This window comes from Octodon degus, unplaced genomic scaffold, assembly GCF_000260255.1.
Source record: "Octodon degus isolate 3935 unplaced genomic scaffold, OctDeg1.0 scaffold00194, whole genome shotgun sequence".
Lineage (NCBI taxonomy): Eukaryota > Metazoa > Chordata > Mammalia > Rodentia > Octodontidae > Octodon > Octodon degus.
Window position 1 is genome coordinate 127,937 of NW_004524770.1, and position 20,884 is coordinate 148,820.

Below are 20,884 nucleotides of genomic sequence, written 5' to 3' on the forward strand. Positions count from 1 at the left end.
TCTTGCCAACTGTAGAAAGGAAGTAGACTCAGCAGACCTGGGCAGCCACAGCTTCAGATGCAGCTTCCTTCCACCCGCTAAGTGGCCCTTCTTCCAGAACCCAATACCAGAGGTGGGCTAGTGACTAGGCTGTGTGACCTGACCCAGAGGCCCTGTTCACCTCTCAGTGACATGAGACAATCTGGAATCACATAAGACTAGCTTTCCAGCAAGAAAAAAGTTGGTCCCAGTGGAGAAAGACCATGGGGGGCCTGGCTCTACCTCCCTATGCTTCTTGGAATTGGCTTTATTTCCTCTATATGGTCCTCTTCTGAGAAGCCTAGGAGAGGGAGAGGAAGGAAGAGGCAGGCCTCACACACACTGCCTGGCCCCCATGTACCCTCAGAAATGAACTCTGCTCCCTGGGACTCATCCTTCTCTGAGAAAAGTCCAACACTGCCCACACCAAAGGAGTTCTTCATTTTACAGGTCACGTGGATGGGACACTCGGAAAAGGGCTGTTCACAGTTCTGACACCAATGCCCTGGTCGGCTCCTTTTTACCAGTTTGGTCCTGGCCTCAGAAACTCAAGCTACAGACACCACTTCCAGCACAGGACAGGTATTGGCTCGCTCTCTTCACACAAAGCACCAAGGGACTAAGCCCTGTCTGGAGAGCAGCTACATTCCGCAGGTCAGTGGGAGGCTCACAAAACTAAGAAAACTTGAGTTACTCCAAAACCATCTGCAAGAGGCTGAAACAACCCCGCCCCCTTCTCCTCAGAGCTCCCACATTGGTACAGGCCACCCTGTTCCACAGAGGTGAGAAGACCAGCTCTCTCATGACAGGTTCTGCTGGAGGCAGGGTACTAGCTGTCCAGAAGGTGAAAGGCTTCCATAGAAGGACTGGACCCCAGACGTTCTGCCAAGCCCCGCTCTTTGGGAGAAGCTGCCTAGAGAAGCAGCACCTGTCACAGCACCCTGCAGGAGGGCACCAGCACCATCTGCTTGCTCAGCCCCTGCACCCACCTCCTCAGGCTCCTCCTCCCGCAGGCGGCTGGGTTTGGTGTAGTCCAGGGGTCGGTCCCACTCATCCTGGCGGGAGGCCTGGCTGGATTGGGGTGAGGTCATGGAACTGCTAGGGGCACTAGTGCTGCTCTGGCGCTGGGAGACATCAGGAGACTTGACCCCAGGACTGCTGCTGCAGCTGCTGCTGCTGGGGAGGGCATTTTCCCGTTTGCGGTGTTTGTGCATGCTCAAATCCAGGGTTCCATTTTCATCTACCGCGATGTCCACAGACTGCAATTGCAAAGTAACAAAAGCATTAGAGAATCTACCTGTTTCCCCTGTTGGTATGTTTTCATCAAATTTACAAGAAATGTAGAACACAGATTTCATGGAAGGAATCTAACAGAGGGGAGAGGTGCTAAAAAGGAAGACCAATGCCACTTCCTAACTGCCCCAGGAGGGATCCCAATGTCCCTTTGCCACTAGCATCACAGGGCCAGTACCTTGAGACATGTGCAAGCTTGGGTAAGACTAAGTGCTCTGAGCCAGAACACATCAGTCATGACCAGATTCAGTAGGAAGCAGTAACATGGTGTGTACCTGGCCCTCAGACTCACTGGGAAATGCATGGGCACACAGCATGGTTCTTGGTCCCTGTCCACAAAGCAGCACTTTCTGGGAGGACCTATCCACCTTCTCTGGTCATCGGTGCCAGGAGGGAGAAAAGGGAAGAATGGACATTCTCAGTTGGATCCTAGCTGTTCCTGGCAACACCATATCCAGTACACTGTCAGGCCTGGCTGCAGGCTCTACACACTCACCCCTCTTCAGAGGGCTTGGGGGAACTCACCTTGCTGGGGAGGTCCTGTGGCTTTGTGCTGAGGTTCTCGGGCATCTCCCAGCAGCGGGTTGAGAGGTTCAGGATGGCGGTGGCAGCCATATGTGCAGCCTCGGCATCATGTGAATAGTCGAAGCCTGCAGAAGAGGGTGAATTGGGGCCGGGGAGATGGCTCAGTGGAATAAGCGCTTCCTGGCATGCGCAAGGGCCTGAGTTCAAACCCCAGTTCCAAAACAAACAAACAAACAGAAGAGGGTGAATTGCTCCTCAAGACTAGTGGGTGGGGCTGGCCCTGGGGGAGGATGCCTTTGGGGAAGGTTTGGCTGCAAGAAGGGAACAACTTCAGGCTGACAAAGACTTAGACAGAGGCAGCAGATGGTAGGGGAGTACAGAGAGTGGGGGCACACCTATGGCCCAGTGGACTGTGGGCCAGGCTGGGTGCCCACTCACACATCTCCATATACCCTCTCTCACCAGTCTCCCGGCCAAGTACAGAGGAGACAGTTACATTTCTGGCCAAAATTTGGACAGAAAGATCAAAACTCTCTAAAGACATTCTAGTAGTCCTGATATGTCAAGCAATAATTTGTTCATGAGCAAATGCTTGTTGAGAGACTAATGAATCCCATAAATAGGATGAGTGCTTATAATATCACTCACATGGAAAATTTTGTCACTGCATCTGAAAGTGCTACCATATCTCAGCTGATCTTTCAGCCACAATAATAGTGACCTCAACAAAGCAGACTTAACATCCAGGCAAACACCACAAATGTCATCTTTTCTAGTGGTCATGCTATGGCTGTAAAACCACTCTTAAATGATTTGGGGGCAGGGGGTACTGAGAACCAAACTCAGGACCTTGCTTTGCCAGGCAGGTGCTGTGCTGCTGAGCTATATCCCTGGCCCCTTCACATGACATTTGGAGAGACTATGAAACCATCAGTGTTCCCAGAAAGAACTACACATATATGGAAGTGAGTCACCTCCCTCTTGACACCATTGCACATCCTCATCCAGACAGTTGTGTATGCCTGGAGACACCCAGGCCTCAGGCTAAGCAATCAGGGTCCTAGGGTAGAAAGATCAGCCCTGTGAGGCTGGTGACACCCACTGGGAGGTGCCAGTCCCAATCCTCTGTATGCACTCTGGGTTGTTCCATCCCACTTGCATTTCTAAGACTAATGGCTTTGCAATCCACAAATCTGTGAGATAACTGACAAGCCAGAAAAGACTGTTCCAGATTTGCTGAAGTAATTCTTACCAGTACAATTACTCAGGAAATGTGTTACTAATGTTACAAATATCATTTCCAGTTAGATGGTCCTAGTGCAGAAAAGCAAAAGGCTTCTTGACAGGGCACCACGCTACCCAGTCTGACCCTCCCTGATGTCAGTGTGAGGAAAGATGACCACTGCACTGGGAAAGGGGACTGTCAGGGTCAACCCAATCAGTATGGTTATTCTTAAGTTTCCAGACAAACACACCCATGAAGGACCTGGAATTCACTTCATAAACAAATAGGAGACATGCAAGGGCTCAAGATGAAACATAAGCCCCAGAGAGGCCACAGTTGCACCCACTGAGGCCTCAGGCTTGCACACCACTTCTCCCAGCTCCTCAGAGGCAGAATGAAAGGAGAGGAAAGAATGATTCTCCCCAACTTACATTGGAAGGCTTTGGGTGAGGTTTCGCTGGTCTGAATCTTTGGGGCAAGCATACGTTTGCCAAAAACCTGAGCATCAAAACTTGCGTAGTCGAAGGTAACCTTGGAGAATTTCTCTAGTTCCTTGGCCAAGTTGGCCCTGGGTGTGGCAGGAGCCACACTGGGCCGGTAGTTCCCATAAGGAGGGACCTCAAGCTGCTTCACGAAGCACATGGGCCTGGGGTGTGGACAGAGATGCAATCTGTGAGGAGGAGACTCAGACTCCATGATATCCTCCCCCAATTCCATCCAAAATCCCCATGAGGGACCTCACCCAGAGGAATATCACCATACTCTGCCCCGCAGGACTTCTACCTCCCAGGGGTCAGAATTCTACTTCTCAGGGTGAAAGACCCCTGAGGTAGGCCTGTAACTGATGTGAGGAAAAACTGCCAGCAAGGAAGAAGCAATAGGAAACTGGAGGAAACAACAGCATGTCTCCAGGCTGGTGGCATTAACCAGAGAAGCAGGGGCCTGAGATTGCCCCAACTCAGAAGATAGGAAAGTAGATTTCCAACAGTTCTGATGCAATGAACAAGCCCATGACAGGGAGCCCAACAATAAAGCACCCTGACACAACAGCTAGCCATAGCAAGGCAGGATTCTCAAGACTGAATAGCCTACTGCTCCGGTAAGGACAGAGTGAGGGTGTGGAGTGGACATGAGGTGATGGCAAGGAATACCCTCAAGGTCAGGCTCAATACAGCACTTCCCTCAGCCCAGGACTTGGCCCTCAGTACAGCTGAGTGGAGGTAGTACCTTCCCTCCAAAGACTGCAATAAGCATGAAAAGACCACTTCAAGCATTCAGTTTATGAAAGTCTTGGAAGAGTTCAGGGAGAACTCTTGGGAAATAGTGGCAGTGGCACAGGAGGCAGAAAGGAAGGGAAACCATGGGGGCTGAGACTACATAGGATACATGGGGACTTTTGGACTCATGTGAATGTACACACACAAAGAAGCACACCAACACACACTTGTCTGCACACTCAAAGAACGGGCAAGAGAGGAGGGAGCCCCTGTAAGCAATGTCCTCAGTGGTTGGTGGAATTTATGGGCTGGTGAGGACCTTTGACCACTGGGCACTATAAGAGCTTCAGTGTGGTCTAAGAAGAGAAGTACAAGGCTGTACCAGGATTGTTCTGAAGGCTAGGAGATGGATGTGTACTGGTCCATGAAAAGTGAAAACCTAGGCTAGAACCAGCCCAACAAGACAAGAAGAAAAGCTATAGGAGGGAGTCTATCAATGCCAGCAGAGAGACATTGACCTTGATGTCAGTGCTACTTTGTGATGGTCTCTCAGTCAGGTATCAACAACTTAGAGTGAGGCAGAGAAAGGATTAAATCTTTAAGCAATGGGAATCTGGGAAAAGGAACAAAAATGTTGGAGGAAAGAGATTGCTTTAAACCAACTAAGAGCCATTTACAGTGGGATTATGTCAAGTGGGACCTGCAGAGTTGGAGGCTCTTATGGAGGGGATATGAGCATGCCACAGAATAGGGTAGTGAGTCACCAGCCAGGGATATGTGTACAGTGTTTCTGAGAGAACCTCTGGAACAAGCCAGAGAAGGCCCAGGGGGCATGGAGCAGACAAGGCAGGTTGTTAGGATTCTCTGGCCTAGGGCTTTGAAGATCTGTGGGAGGAGGTGACAGAGGGCAGTGGCTGTGGGCCTGCCAGAAAGCAGCTGGGCTGGGCTATGCCATCTCCTACACTACCATAGGACAGGATCTAAGAACCAGGGAGAGGGAGAGATGAGTGAGTTCTGGTTCTTCAAAGATGAAGAGAGCAGGATGTCCTCTGAGTGAGGTGAGAGGCTAGGACAAGGAACAGGTGGAAGTATCCTAGTTCATGGTTCCTCGTAGTTCCTCACAGTTCAGGGACTTACACCCTCTCCCCACCTCACAGAAGACTGGGTAGAAAAGAAGACTCTAAAGACAGGCCATTTCAGGGGGGTCATCTTGGGCACATCCCTGAGCTTCCGCCCCTGTTGGTGACATTTACTTTCCAGGATCATCTGTGGTAAAGAGGCACTGAGAAGATGTGTTCTGAGGACTCTTAGAGGGCTCTTCACTGAGGACAGATTGTCTACACAAGCACATATACATACTTGCACATATGTGTAAGCACACTCATATACTCACACACAATCAGGCACACCAACGTGCATCTGCCTGCACACACACAGGCCTGTTGCTGACAGGCCCCCTCTGGGAGCAGGACTCATAGCTCCCCTTCCCTGACTCAGGATCTATCTTGAGTTGGGCAGACAAAGGCGTAACACCCAAGGCTTTGTGGTCATGCTGCTTCCTGGATGGCTTTGGCCTTGCTGGTGTGGTCTTCTCTCTCTCTAGACAGGACCAGTGTCTCCACAATGGGTTCCTGAGCAGTCACAATGACCGTAGTAGATTCCCTGGGGAAGAACAAGGCTGAGCTGCCTGTGGCTAAGCCCGCGAGCCTCAAAGCTGCTTACACCTTGGCTGAGGCTCTGGTGAACACAACAGGTGTGAGACTGTTCATTATTCTATCAAGTATTCACATCGCTTACAGCCCAAGAGAGATTGACAACCCTGCAAGCCCTTAGAAGTGATCCCTTCAATTCAGTGGCTCATTCACCCACCTGAGGATCCGATCTGAATTGGAGCTATTCTTGGAAGGATCTCCCGTCTGTGGCTGCTGTTTCTCATGAGATTTGGCTAATTTTTCAGCGGCAGCAATGGGACATCCAGACAAACTAGTGGAAGGAAAAAGTGAGACATCTGAGCCTTCTCACTAATGCCAGGCCTGTCCCAAGTGTTTGGCTGTGTGGTCTTACAGCAGCATCATTCAGACATGAAAGCTCCCAGCGTGTGAGGCACAGAAAGAAGACTCCAGACATTTCTACAGGACAAGGTCTTCTCCCAAGCTCTGTACTCAGATTTTTTTTTTAAATGTATTCAATAAAGGATCTACAGGGTCTCACTACACAGATCAGACTCGTAGTGATCCTCCTGCTTTTAGCCTCCCAAGCACTGGGATTACAGGCACGCGGCACCAAGCCCAGTCTCAGTTGTCATCTCAGTGTGCCCCGGGGGCAGGGCTGTTACAACACACTGGAGATCGTGCCCTGGTCCTTGCACCTGCCTAAGCAGGCACTTTAATCTGCTGAGCTATCTGGCTGGGCCTGTCCTCAGCTTTCAAAGTGCAAGGTGCTCAGTTTCCGTTCTTGGATATTCTAAGCCAGTGACCCTCAGTGTTGAACTACATCCTGTAGGAAGGCAAAGCCTGGCCAAAGATGCCTCCTCTACGTGTGTCTGGGTACCAGGATCACCCCTCATCTCCTTCCTTTCTCCTTCCTAGGTCTCATGAAGGATTCTAGAGCTTCATCTGTCAGAACTGAGTCAACTACAAGCCCAGACACCTGCTCCTAGGCCACCGAAGGTGATACAGTCATGCCACTCAGGACCTTGGCATCTTTTCTAACAATGTGAACTCAAAAGCTCTGGCATTATTTCCAGCGGAGTGTGCTCCTGATGGCACCCCATACAGCATGGCTAACCATGGCTGGGTAGGACTGGGGATGTGGTTCTTCTTATCAAGGAAGACAAACTGACAACTGAATGTGGACAGTGGCCTGGAACTCTGTCTGCCTGGTCTCAGTATACCCTCTGAGTAGCCCTGAGTAAGGCCCTGGCCACTGAGGTCGCTGTTGTTATCCATACTTTTCCCTTCACCAATGGGCAGAAGTTTTTTGAAAATAAGCAGTATCCAAAGCTTTTACCTTGTTCTTTACATGGGTGGAGACCTCATAGAAGAAGTTCACCAAAACTAACAGGGTCTCCAGCAGCAGTACCACCAGGTACCCACACCTCAAGGTGCCCTCTACCCACATGAAGGGCCCTTGGTCACCATCAGCCCTGACTTTGTGCCCACCATGCAGGGTGGCATCAGGAGGCAGGTATTATTTGGGGCTTACAAGTTAAGCCAGAGCCCTCCCAGATAAGAGCTAAAGACTCCAGACCCTTGTAGTCCAGACACATACTGTGGGCCCTGCTCCCCCAAGTACCTTCTATGTGTGTTACGGTTGCTGTTCACATGGCCCTGACCTGTGCAGCCAGGAGTGGGGCACTTCAGCACATTCTCATGCATGGCCAAGACTATAAGAGAACAAGAGAGGTTAGACAGTGAGAGCTCACATGCCTAAATGGGTAGCAAGAAGCAGCCTAAGGAGGACTCAGAAGCCCAGCCAAATGTTATGGCTTTGTAGGCAGAGAAGCAGCTAACTCAGGGTAGCACCACCCTCAAAGCTGCAACACAGCATCATCCTCTGCCAGTCAGGTATGGCCCCTCTCTGTGCGGCACCTGCCTCCCAAGCCAAGAACTATATGCCACTTTAAAACTTCTCACTTTTCCCTTTTATTTTTGATAGTTTCTGCTTTTGGACTAAGGGTAGAGACAAAGGTCTACTTCCTGAGCTTTTAGAGCACAGAAGCCTCTGTGTAAAGACATCCAGTTCCCAAGGCACAGCCCATTTCCTCCAGCCCATTCCAGTGGCTCTGACCCAGGCTGGCGTCTCCATTTGGCCAACTGGTCAGGTTGTATACCCAGCCTCATCAGGCTCAAGCTTAGGCTTAGGCTGTTTGGAGGGAAGACAGAGATTTGGGAAACGCAAAGGGACAGGGCTCTAGGCAAGCTGCCCCCACCAGACCAAGGGCAACTCCAAATACCACGCACACCCAAACATCATGGGTAAACTAACCCTGCATGTAGCTACTCACTCTCTGGAGGAATCCTGTCCTTGTGGGGACAGCCAGACAGGCTGCGGTGGTGAGGGTACAACCCAGTCACGTGGCCAGTGCCATCACAGCCAGGGGTCGGACACTTGATCTCACGCTTCTCAGCTCTGGAAGGATCTAGAAAATACAAGACATATCACATAGAACCAGGAGGCCAGGCTGTGGGTAAGGACAGGAAGAGGTGGGAAGATCTCATACTCCCTTTCCAGCTATCCAGAGGAAAGACAAGTGAGACTTCTTAGGATGCCAAGAGGGAGCTGGTCAGGGAGACAACACAAAAGAAGCTGGTCCAAAACCCAGAGGCTGTTCCTCCCACCTCAGATAGCAGGATTGGCCAGCCTTCTGCACAGAAAGGGGAAGATGGTAACATCTCTGCCAGAAGATATCATGAGGAGTTGACAAAAAATGAGGTAGACAAGGGCCAGCCAAATAGCTCAGCAGAGATCTGGGGAGATAGCTCAGTAGAGTAAATGCTTGCCTGGCAAGCACAAGGGCCTGAGTTCAATCCCTGGTTCCACAAAAAAGAAAAGAAAAAAAAAAGCTCAGCGGATTAAAGCGCCTGCAAGTAGGCACAGGGGCCAAGGTTTTGATCCCTGGGCCTGCTGCGCCGGCCCTTCCCCCAGGGCCCGCTGAGAGGGCGATTGAGACTGGGCCTGGTGGCACACACCTGTAATCTCAGCTTTTGGGAGGCTGTAAACAGGTGGGTTACTATGAATCCGATCTAGTAGTGAGACCCTGAACACCCTGTAGGCCCTTTCCTAAAAAAAAAAAAAAAAAAAAAAAAAAAAAAAGAGGTGGACAAAGGTTAGGTACCTATCCAAGAAGGTATAATTAATTAAGGTCTCAGCAAAAAGTTCACTTTAGATCTCAGTCACGGATCTCTGCTGGCCTCTTCGGGCCCAGGTATGTATGTCACTGTCGAGTGTAGAAACCAGAAAGATAAGGAAGGTCCCCAGAGCACAGCTGGAATCTTGAGAAATGTCTGGGTGAGCACAGAAACACCAAAGAGGGGCAGGCCCAGCTGAGAGCTCCAGGGAAGACTCCCGAACACCCAGGCACCACGTGGGCAGAGGTGTGCTAAAGGGCTCTCAAATCTGTGCCTGCACCTGCCACTGCCCCAGACTCACCGGATCTGCCCCAGCATCGGTCCCACTCTCTAGCCACCACAGCGGATGCTTGCATTCCCCACGACCTGACAGTGCTGCCTGCTACGCTCAGCAGCCCACATCCTGCTGAGTCTGGGACCCCAAAATCTAGCCTTGAATGCAGGATACTTTGTTCCTAGCCCCTCATCATCAGTCAACAGTCCCTCAAACATCTGGGCCTTGGCCTGTTGCTCAGTATCTGTGTTCACAGTCAGGGTCCCACAAAAGTCTATGCTGAAAGCCCAGGCCCCCACATCTGTCCCTACATCGGACTCATCCTGGTGCTCATAGCCCTCAGGCCCAAGCCTGGCAGAACTGGCCTATATCAGGACCCCTAAACAGCCACCCTATCTGTGTTACCCAAAGGGGTATCCATTTAAGAGTTGTGCTCCAGATTCACCCTCCATGGGGACCACATCCCAATCATGTCCTGTCAGTACCCATGTTCCCAGAATGTGTGTTACCATGTGTCCTCCTCCTGGTCATGGCACCTGAGGCTATTCCTCACTCCCATCTGCTTCCCCATGACCCAGGTACGTGTCTGCCCTAATGTATGTCTCCTGCCCTTTTGGTCTTTTTTTTTTTTTTTTTTTTTTTTTTTATGAAGCATATCAATCACACTAACTTATTTTAGCAAATAGCTTCTTTTTAAAAAATTTATTTATTTTATTTATTTATTTATTTTTGTGTGTGTGGCCAGTTCAGCCCACCTGGGGGCGGGGCTGGCTGGCATGTGGTGCTGGGGGATTGAACTGTGGTCCCTGTGCTTTGCTAAGCTTGTTCCAAGTAAGTGCTTTAGATCTCTGAGCCATCTCACCAGCCCACCCTTTTGGTCTTAACTTCAGCCTCTAAGTCACCCTTAGCCCTTCTTTCCCTCATTTGCCCCTTCTTGGGTGCCAGATAACCCTTCACTATGGGAGCAGGACAGGAAGGGTGCAGTGACTCCTGCTGCCCATGGAGCAGTCTGTAAAAGGGTACAAAGAAGAGACCCTGGCCTAGGCTAGAGAAAGAAGAGACAGGTTAGAGAAGCTCCCTGGTCTTGGAAGAATAGAGGCTTCAGGCCCAGGAAGTAGAGAAGTCAGAGCTGCTCTGAGGCCTGGCCCCCAGCACCATGAGGCTCCTACTCAAGGGGAGTCCAGGCCTTGCACTTGGACAAAGAGGTGCTTAGGACAGGCAGAGAGAAGAACACAAATAGCACGTCCTCTAGATCCCAATGCCTATGGTAGCTATGACCATTTGCTCAAGGCCTGCCTTAGACCTGACCTCCAGTCTCCAGCCCTAGCCCATATCAGCCCAGACTCAGACATAAAACCCTGTTAGCAGCCCACTTGACTCCTCTCACCTTGACATCAGCTTCTCAGGGAGGCCTGTGGATAATGCCCCTAGGCTCTGCACACCTTAGAACCAAATCTAGACACAAGCTCCATCCACATTAGCAAGGCACAGATAGATATGCCTTGTGTCTGTCTAAGGACTCCAACCAGAAAACAGCTTTCCAGGGCCAAACACCATAGTGCCAGGTTTGCTATCACACAACCCTTTGAGTTTCCTAAACCTGTGGATTTAGACCCAAATTATAGTGCCAGAATGAGTGGCACAATGAGAAGGTCACCACCAACGCTCTCACTGTTCTCTTTCCCACCCTACACACTACAGCTCCATATTCTTTTCCATCCATCCACCCCATGTGAACTAGCATAAGCTCATTTCCTTGATCTTTGACCACAGTTATGTATGTACTCATCCCCCATCTACTTTTACATCCTTCTCCACCCACCCCCGCAGGTAAGGACTTACATTTCCACACCTGAGCAAGACTGCATGTCCCTTTATGGTAGGACAAGGGGGTTGATGTGTGATGTGTGGGCAGGCTACTCCCAGCCTACCTTTGCTGTAGCAGCTTTTCCGCGTTGTGTCCAGGGGCTTTGCCACCTTCCCTGGCTCACCTGGGCCTGGCTGGCCCTGCTCGGCAGGTGGGCAGCCTGGTTCACAGACAGTGCGAACCTGCTCAGCCTTCAGGGCAATGGCCTGCTCTAGGAGGCCCAGGTTCCCTCGGGTCATCATGTCATACATTTCCGATTCATCTGTAACTGTTGACTTCTGGGAGCGCATGTCCTCATCCTTGTCATCATCAGAACGGACTTCCACAATGACAGAATACTCAGGCTTGGGACTGGATAATTCTGGGTGTCCCGGCTCAGGGGCCTTCTGGACAGAAGTGTGGGAGGCATCCTCTTCAAAGAGAACATTGGGAGCTGCCTCCTCCTCCCCCTCCTCCTCTTCTTCCTCCTCTTCCTCTTCTTCTTCCTCTTCCTCTTCCTCCTCTTCCTCTACCTCCTCTTCCTCATCTTCTTCTTCTTCCTCTTCTTCTTCCTCTTCCTCTTCCTCCTCCTCCTCATGACCCAGGACACCTTTATGCCTGCTGGAGCCCTCCCTGGCCACATCCTCCATGGACTGGGAACATTGCTCCTGGGAATGTTCACTGGTGACCTCAATGACCTCTTCTGCATCCTCTGGCTGGATAAAAAGGTCCTTCTCACCCTCATCACTGGTGGCCCCCTCTGCTGTCTCCTCCTGAAGCAGGTGCACAATGCTGGGGCCCAGCTTGGCTACCTGGCCCGAGTCCTCCCCAACCAAGGTCTCTTCAGCAATTTGGCCCAAGTTTAAGAGAGAAGTTGCAATAATTCCCTGGTAGTTGCTGTAGCTGCCCTTGGATGAGGGGTTGCTGATGGGGTTGGATCCAAAGTGAGACTTAATGGGGCTCCTTCCTGCACAAAATCAGAAAATACCACATGAAGCTAGAGGACAGCCTGGCAGATATCTCCAGGTCTTTTCTCTACCCACTGTCCCACTTTTAACACCACAGCCCAAGAGACTTGAAAATCCAGAAGCAGTGATGTGGGGCTGTTCCTGTCAACTTTCTATCCAAATCCAGAGAGCTTATTTGGAGAGCTTATTTAAGAGGTAGCTCATGGACTGCTGCCACCTATCTTTTTCTTTTTCAGTATTGGGGATTAAATCCAAGGCCTTCACACTGAGCTACATCTTCATCTCTTTTTATTTTTTATTTGGAGTAAGGATCTTGCAGAGTCACTAATTGCCTAGGCTAGGCACAACTTGTGATTTTCCTGCTTTATTCCCCCAGAGCACTGGGATTGTAGGCTTTTTTTTTTTTTTTTTTTTTAACTGGGGATTGAACTCAGGCCCTTGCACTTGCCAGGGAAGTGCTTATTCCACTGAGCCATGAGCCATCTCCCTGGCCCCAGATTGTAAACTTATACTAGGCCCACTGCTGCATTTTTAACACTGAAAATTACTTGGAATTTTTAAAAATTACTTTGTTTCTGTATTACACACCTCAAATCAGATAACTTGCATTTATATGCTAGAGTTTAAAGCACAAATAAGGGTTTTAAAATTTATTTCATAATTGAAAAGCATTTATATATTTTAGGTAATCAAATTTAAATCTTTTAACTACAATAAGTAAGGTGTGTTACCTATACCCAGGCCCTGTGGGGATAGTGGGCCAGCACTCCCAGCAACACCAAGAGCCAATAAATCCCCAGACCTCAGAGCCATATGGTGCTGTCCCAAGGAGCACACAGGTTGGGATCTTTTCCAACTGGAACACAGGGGCAGCTTAGTTCCATGAGCTATGGACTCACTCAAGTTCCAGAGAGAGGGGAGTACAAGGGCTCAGCTTGGGTTGCTTTCAGGCAGGTGCTTATGCTGCTGGGCTATCTTCCTGCCCCACACTTGGGCTGCTTCTGAAACAAACCACATCCACATCTCAACCCTTCTAAGTTAGCTGACTCTAAAAGCTTTGGGAACAGGTGTAGGACCTGAGCCTCATGCTGACCCCTAGGAACCTACGAGGTCTGCTAAGTCTCTTAGGGATGACACAGAACCCTCCCTGGGGCTCAGGGCACCTGCATTTGCCAAGGGCCAAGTCTTCAGCAAGAGACTCACCCCTGCCCCTCTTGGCTTCTCTGGGGACCCACTTTGTGGTCCTCCAACACCCAAGGTACTTCCTCAGCACCTGCCTGAGTGTCTCAGGGCCAGACACCATCCCCAAACCCTGCAGTGCTTCCAGGGGGCCAGGGAGACAGGGCTCCATCTCAGACCCCCACAGACGCAGACTTCCCCACATCTACCTGTCTTCTCACATATGCACAGACACACTGTGCAATTGCCACACTTTGTATGTGCACACAGCAGTCAGCCTCAAGTCCACATCTGCCTTCTGCCTCTCCCATGGTACAGTGCCCACACACGCCACTGACCATGCAGCCTGTGCAGGCCGCTCTTCCTGGAAACAGCACACACAGGGACAAGACATGCCTTGTTCTCCAGAAGGCTTCCCCTTGCTTAGCATGCACTCCCCCCCACACAGACAGACACACACACACACACACACACACACACACACACACACAGAGGCTGCAATTTTCCAGGGCCACACTGAAGCGCCCTTTATGTTAAGGAGAAAGAACAACAAAGCACCTTCAGCTGGCTCCGGGCGATGAATCTCCTCCTGTCCTGACATCTCAGCCTCGGCCTCATCCAGAGTTCCTTCCGATTCATCCGAAACAGAGGCATCCTTCACCTCACCATCCTCACTGCCATCACTGTCCACACCATAGCCCTCATCCAGAGCCAACTTCAGGGGGTGCGACTTCCTCTTGGACAGCAGGTGCTCAGCCTCAGAACCCTCCATCTTCCTCTTCTTGGCCAGAGGGCAGCTCTGTAAACTGGGAGGGAGGGAGAACAGGCCATGGAGAGAGCAGGGCCAGGACACGGGAGGCCTCAGACACCAGGGAGCATTTCCCAAGGTCCTTTTCTCCTCTGTAGCTAGTGTGTTTAAAATTTTACATCTAATTATATACATTTAAAAGTTATTGATTGTGCTTTAAATCACCTCACAGTGGGCCAAGCCCACACCTGGAGAGAAGACTCTTGACCTCTCCAAACTGCCCTGTCAAACCCAGCCAGTCATACCCTGCCCTATCAAACCACATGTATCTCCATCAGATTTTGGCCCCCTTCCTCCCACCTGGGGTCTTTTCTTCCCTCTTCATACTTCCCCCCACCCCACAAACCTGGTACCACGAGGCAAATGAACACCTAAGATCAAGCTGACCCTACAGGATGACCACATTGACAAGACGAGCAGCAGCTCGCTGGCCCCAACATGGCGCCAGGCCTGCAACTGGAACTGCCATGTGGACACATCTAGTCCTTAAGCCAACTTCAGTGAGAAAAACTAAGGTGTCCAGGACAGTCTGTCTAGCTGTTCCTTCATGGCACAATCCTAGCCTGGCTCACCCAGGGCTAGCACCTTAGGGACATAGACTTGCGGGAATACATTGAAGGGTCAGCCTGGCCTCATCAGCCAAAGACAAAAATGGAAAGTTTTTAATCTACAAAAGGGCCCAAAACAGTGGAGGGGATGCTGAACTCCCTTCCCAGAAACCAAGAAGCCTCTTACCTTCGGTGCCTGGAGTATTTGCCCCGGACATGTCCTGAGCCTGTGCATCCTGGGGTGGGACAACTGAGAAGACAAACAGAAGAAGTCACTTTGGGCAACAGGATTTGGAGCTTGGGACTCACCTTAACCCTTACCCTGGGGAGTAGGAGATGGTCTCCAAATAGTTCAGCATAGCACAGCTGCTGGTAGTTTGTTTAAAAATTAGAAAATAGCTTGCTGTACTTAAATAAATCAATGGCTCAACAGAGCTCTCGGTATTTAATCTATGTGTACAGGAGCAAGGCTTCTATGCCAGCACATGCTGTACCATCTCATTTTCCCAAAGCAAGTACATCTCCCCTTCCACTAGGCTTCTAGGTCTTTGAAGACAAGACATCCTGAGGTTCCCCCAGAGCACAGCAACCTCTTTAGAGCTGTTCATTGTTCATCCAGCTAAGTCTGTAGCCCCAAAGTTAGACTTCTCCATGCCCATCACTGATACTATAATATCAGTGGCCATTTAGAGCAGAAGACTACAGTACCTACCAGACAGGCTGACCTGGGGTTGCCAGGCAAGAAAGGCTCTGTGTAGCCCAAACCAGAAGCTCCAGCTGTCAGTGGACACTCTGCTTCAGGACCTGCATCCAGTGTGGGTCCCAGCTTCCATGGGGAAGGGACCCCAGGAGGGCAGTGACTAAAAACCCAGCTGCCTGATAGAGGAGCTGGCCAGGCTAAGGGCAGCTCCCAACCCAAGGTTGTCAAGAATAAAGGGGACAGTGGCAAGACTCCCTAGGAGCTCTTGCACTCAACTGCTACCTGTCTCCCAGTGTGACCAAATTAATGGGAAGCTCTGCGAACTTCCAATCTTGAACAATGACTGTGCCTTCCAACCATGGCATCAAGACCACCGTGCTCACAAGAGCCCTCCAGTAAGAGCAGCTACAGAGAGGCCTGTGTGGCGCATGAAGCCACACTATCTCAGGTTTCTGTGGACTGAGACACACCCATACGTCAAGGGCTACAAGAAACTGCTACAACCCCACATCACTACACCCCAGCCAGACATGGAAGCTGCACAAGTCCTCCTGGGAGGCTCCAGGCCTCCCTGGCCAGGGTAAAAGACCTGTTTTAAACAGGATTGCTGCCATGGATCTGAGCTCTTGCATGGGAGCACATTTCCTTTAAGATACATCATATCACATAGCAAAAAGCACAGCACATCTCTGAGCATGTGAAGGCAGGCAAGTGTGGGAAGTTCCTGGGGCCCAAGAAAGGACATCACCCTTATCTGTATCTAAACACCCCAGATTTTTTTTTTTTTTGTATTTTAGTAAGGGTCTACAGAGCCTAGAGGGTCTCACTACATAGATCAGACATGATCCACTTGTGTTCAGCCTCCCAAGGGCTGGGATTACAGACACACCACCACACCCAGCCTCAATCGCCATCTCAGCATGCCCTGGGGGTGGGGCCAGCATGGCATGCCAGGGATTGAACCCCAGCAGCTGCATCTGTCTAAGCAGGCTCTTCAATCCACTGAGCTATTTGGCCAGCCCATCCCAGATAGTTTCTGTTGCCATTGCTCATGGCCTGACTGCAGACAACTGTGGAACCCAATTGACCATGAAGGTCACATTCACTGACCATGTTGGAAATATCCAGAATTATTTGTGAGCCAACTCTCACCCTCACAAGTTCAGCAGCAATTATAAGGGATAGGGGCTCTGATTGGGTGCTCTCTCTCTACAGGACACTATGTCTGCTTCTAGTCCTGATTTTTACTGAGCTAAAAGGGAAGAAAGAGCCAGTCAGGGTAACACAGACCTACAATCCCAGCTACCATACTTGGGAGGCTGAGGCACAAGTATTGTAAATTGGAGGCCAGCCTAAGCAATTTAGCAAAATCTTTCTTAAATTAAAATGTGAAAACTGGGCTGGCCAAATAGCTCCGTGGATTAAAGCACCTGCAAGCAGGCGCAGGGGTGTGCTGAGATGGCAATTGAGACTGAGCATGGTGGCACGTGCCTATAATCCCAGCTCTTGGGAGACCTGATCACTAGGAGTGATATATACAAGCAGATCACTATGAGTCTGATCTAGTAGTAAAACCCTGAACATCCTGTAGACCCTTCCCTAAAAATAAAAATAAAAAAAATATTAAAAATTTTAAAAAAGTGAAAAGAGGCTGAAGATATATATAGTTTAGTGTTGGAGTATCCCTGGGTTTGATTCCTTGGGGCCACAGGGGAAAAAAAGGAAGAAGAGGAGGGGGAGAGAAGAGATGGAAGAGGGAAGACAGAGAAAGAAAGAGAGAAAGGAGGGAGGGAAGGAAGGAAGGAAGGGAGGGAGGAAGGGAGGGAGGAAGGGAAGGAGGGCAGCAGACAGGAAGAGAGGAAGAAAGGTAGGGGGAAAGATTTTACTGTGATTCCTTTCCAGACAGAGGAATCGCTGCTGCCCTTATCCAATGTACTGTAAAACCCAGGCCCACACTTGCTTTTGCTCTCTCAAGAATTAGCTTTGGGACTTTTCACAAAAAAAGCTCCTTGTTATTAAGGATTTGAACTGAGGTCCCAATCAGTCAGTTAATCACTGAGTTAATCAAGCAATTAGATGACAACTGCCATGGAGGTCTGTGGGGTACTGGCACTGCCCCCAAAACACATCACCTGCTCCAAGCAACTCTTCCAGTCCAGCTCAATGTCTTGGTCCCCAGCCAGGTGAGCCAGCAACCTTACCACACAGCTTCCAGGGTTGAGAGACCTAGCTGTGAGCCCAAGTGGATGAAACTGGCAAGGTCACTCTAGGGCAAGAAGCTAGAAATTCCTGAGACCTAGCAACCAAGGGAGTGTCAAGCACAGCTGATGGGAAACCCAGCCTGGGCCTCCAGAGACTTCAGTGGAGCAGACATCAGCCTAGACCTCACAGTTTAAACAGGCTCACCTACGAACACACATATGCACAATGAGCTCATGTGAGCACCCACAGCCGCTTATGGGTCATGTGAGCATGGTTTTCAGCTTCTGGAAAACCTGGACTCCTGAGCAAGTATGGGAAACACCACAGCTCCCAGATGCATGCAGCCACTTTCAGATCATCAGTACTCAAGAACACCATGTGCATCCTGGGTCTGTGCACACTCTATCTCCCATACATGGCTGAAATAGAGCATTTGTGAGACTCACCAAGAAGGCACTTTGCTGCTGATTTGGGGACCACAGTGACATTTGGGTCCTGTTGGTAGCCAGTGCCTAGGTGCCTGACATGAGGCTGGAACACTACTCATGGTGTTGTGGGAAGCAGGATAGAGCTAAGGATGGGCTAGTTGAGATGCAGATAGCAGAGACATGGCCCAGAAAGATCATCCTCAGAGAAATTAGGGGCTCACAAGAGACACTTAGGCTACCTCCTGGCACAGGGTGGTGTCTGGTGCTAAGAGGAGGACTTTCTTACCTGAGGTCTGCTCCTGTGGTTTCTGGGGGTCCTGAGTAAGAAAAAAAAAAGAGAAAAACAGGGAAACACATATGGGACATAGAAAAGAATGTCCTCCAAGGTCAAGGGAGGAAGCTGCTTCCTCAGCCACATGTTTGGTCTAGATACTCGCCTGGAGTTTTTGCAGAGTGAGCCTGATCCTCTTAGCACCCTCAGGGACTAAGCAATATCTCTCTAACTGCAGAAAGATGTCATCAGACATTACCCACTAGCTGATCAAGCTGTTCAGAGGACAGATGGGCAAGTGTCTGCTCCCCCAGATATGGGCACTGGTGGCAAAGAGGCACAGGAGTCCAACCAGGGAAGGCATCCTTAAGGCGCTCAGAGGTCCTGAACACCCTGTGTATGACATGACAGGAAGTACCCCAGGTTAGGTGCTGGGGTTCAGTGCTAACAGAGTGAGCATGGGCCCCCATCTTTCTCGCTCTATTGCCAGCTCCACCCATCAACCTCCCATTCCCTACCAGCATCAAGGCCTACCTTTGGGAGGGAAGTAGGCTGGTGACAAGCCAAAGGCAATTCACTTCCAAACAAAAGAACTAAGTTTTGCTAAGTTTTCCCAGTCTATGGAGCTGCATTTATCTCCATATCTCTGTCTCTGGTAGGTTTGCCTGGGCCAAAGGCCCTCAGCAGCCCCCTTAGGTGCGTCCCTGAGGAAGGAAAAGGATGACATGGCTCCCAGGTCCCCTAAGTGAGCGATGGTCCCACACACTTGAGCATTCGGAGTGTGGGCTTTTTCCAGACAATCATTGAGGAGAATGGCACAAGCACTTCCAAGAAGGAGCACCAATGCCAAGAGTTCATGCTGGGCAGCAGCACTTACCGCGGAGGGCTTTGGACCGTGTGCGGGCTCTCTTGTCATCACTTTCTAAGCTCATCTGCAAGCAAAAAGCAACTGTGATATTAATAAAAAGCCACAGCCAGCACTTACTATGTCCAGAATTACTGGGGCATCTGGCAATCTCTGGCTCAGCTTTAAAATTGAAGATGAATTTGTGGCCCAGAATAAGAGAAGGACTACAAACAGCAGTCTGTCTCTCTGACCTGGGTTCACAGAAACCCACAAAAGCCAAAGCACAGAACCTTCCCTCCACCATCCTCAGACACCTGGGATTTTGGTAACAAGGAGATCCTGGCACAGTGAGGTACAATACCTGCTACCCACCTGGCCAAATAGGTGCTCAGCACCTGGGCAGATTGCCCACTGCCCATGGAGCAGGGTCAGCCCCATGTGCCCTGAGCCTGGCTCCTCTTTACTGCTCAGTGGAGGTGTTCATGCCCCTAACACTCTAGAGTCATACTTTTGGAAACCAGCAGCCTAAGAAAACCTCAGCCACTTGAGTTCTGACCTCAGGGGTCTGGATCTCCTGCCTAAGCCCATCATGTTTCAACTCCCTATACCCCTGACAACTGATCAGCCTCTGTGGGCATGCTGGCCATACATGGCTCTATAAGGGGGCAAGGAAGAGCCCTCAGAGGGTGACAACCACAGCCTTCCTAGGGGTGAAGGCTATCATGCAGATGTCCCATTCTGCATCACCACAGCAAACCTGAAGGTGAAATCTTGGCATACTCTGTACTGTGCAGAACAACTCTTTTCCAGGGAGCAAGACCAAGCAGGTCAAGTGTACACACCAGGAAGAGAGTGGGCTAGTCTGGATGACAGCACTTGTCCTTAAGATCATGAAGAAGAAGGTCAAACTCATGAATATCCTGGCCACAGACAACCAGAGCCATATATGTGAGATTGTCAAGAGAGGGCAGGAAAGGAGAAGTCTGAGGAAGAAAGAAAGCCAGGAAGACAGAAACAGGGTCCAGAAACCTCTGCTTTAAATGAGGCTTCTAGGTCCTAAAAGTCAACAAGAAGCAAATATCTACACTATCACCTAAGGAAGAAAAAGTAATTCCTTCACTTTGTTTATTTATTTTTTTTTATTTTTATTTTTCAACAAATAATACACTGCATATGTTCTTCTTAGTGGTTAATTGCTGTACAAGATGCGGACTTGTGATCCTATTTACAAACACCATTAGAACAAATCATTCTATTCATTAACAGAATGTAACTATATATCTATCCCAACCACTTTGAATACACAGATACAAAATGGACATTCATCTGTATACCCCATTTTTTCTAAGTTCCGTTATTGAATATTATAGGTGTGTAATTCCTTCACTTTGTAGGATGAAATTTGTAAAGCGAACCACCACCATGCAGCAATGTAACTTACAATGATTTATGTAATTTGTTAAGGAAGGAAAATCAAAACCTGGGTAATTTATGCAACCTGTCTGCTCCAGGCTGTGGAGCGCAGTGCTAGAAGCTGTGCATTTATCATAGCTTTCCCACAGAACAGAAGACAATTACTGTAATCTCTATTTTTAAAGCAAAAGTTCCCCATGGGCCAATGGCTCACACTTAAAGAGAAGAGAGGAGCAGGTGTCAAAAGGACTTCATTACATTTATAAGCCTTC

General features: G+C 49.8%; 1 protein-coding gene across 2 annotated transcripts in view; it reads right to left on the minus strand.

Annotated features, from left to right (window-relative positions):
- Myt1 (myelin transcription factor 1) overlaps positions 1-19,284 on the minus strand; it is a 34,910-nt gene extending 15,626 nt beyond the window's left edge. The window contains exons 1-11 of one of the 2 annotated variants that reach the window (XM_023704304.1): positions 19,230-19,284; positions 18,368-18,398; positions 14,939-15,001; positions 13,954-14,201; positions 11,334-12,215; positions 8,285-8,419; positions 7,573-7,663; positions 6,148-6,261; positions 3,493-3,707; positions 1,837-1,961; positions 1,008-1,277 (exon numbers count right to left, since the gene is read on the minus strand). In XM_023704304.1, coding sequence (XP_023560072.1) covers positions 1,008-1,277; positions 1,837-1,961; positions 3,493-3,707; positions 6,148-6,261; positions 7,573-7,663; positions 8,285-8,419; positions 11,334-12,215; positions 13,954-14,201; positions 14,939-15,001; positions 18,368-18,398; positions 19,230-19,284 — 2,229 coding nt within the window. The remainder of the gene's footprint in view (positions 1-1,007; positions 1,278-1,836; positions 1,962-3,492; positions 3,708-6,147; positions 6,262-7,572; positions 7,664-8,284; positions 8,420-11,333; positions 12,216-13,953; positions 14,202-14,938; positions 15,002-18,367; positions 18,399-19,229) is intronic. The other variant, XM_004644128.1, reaches the window with a different exon arrangement.
- Between the last annotated feature and the right edge of the window lie 1,600 nt (positions 19,285-20,884).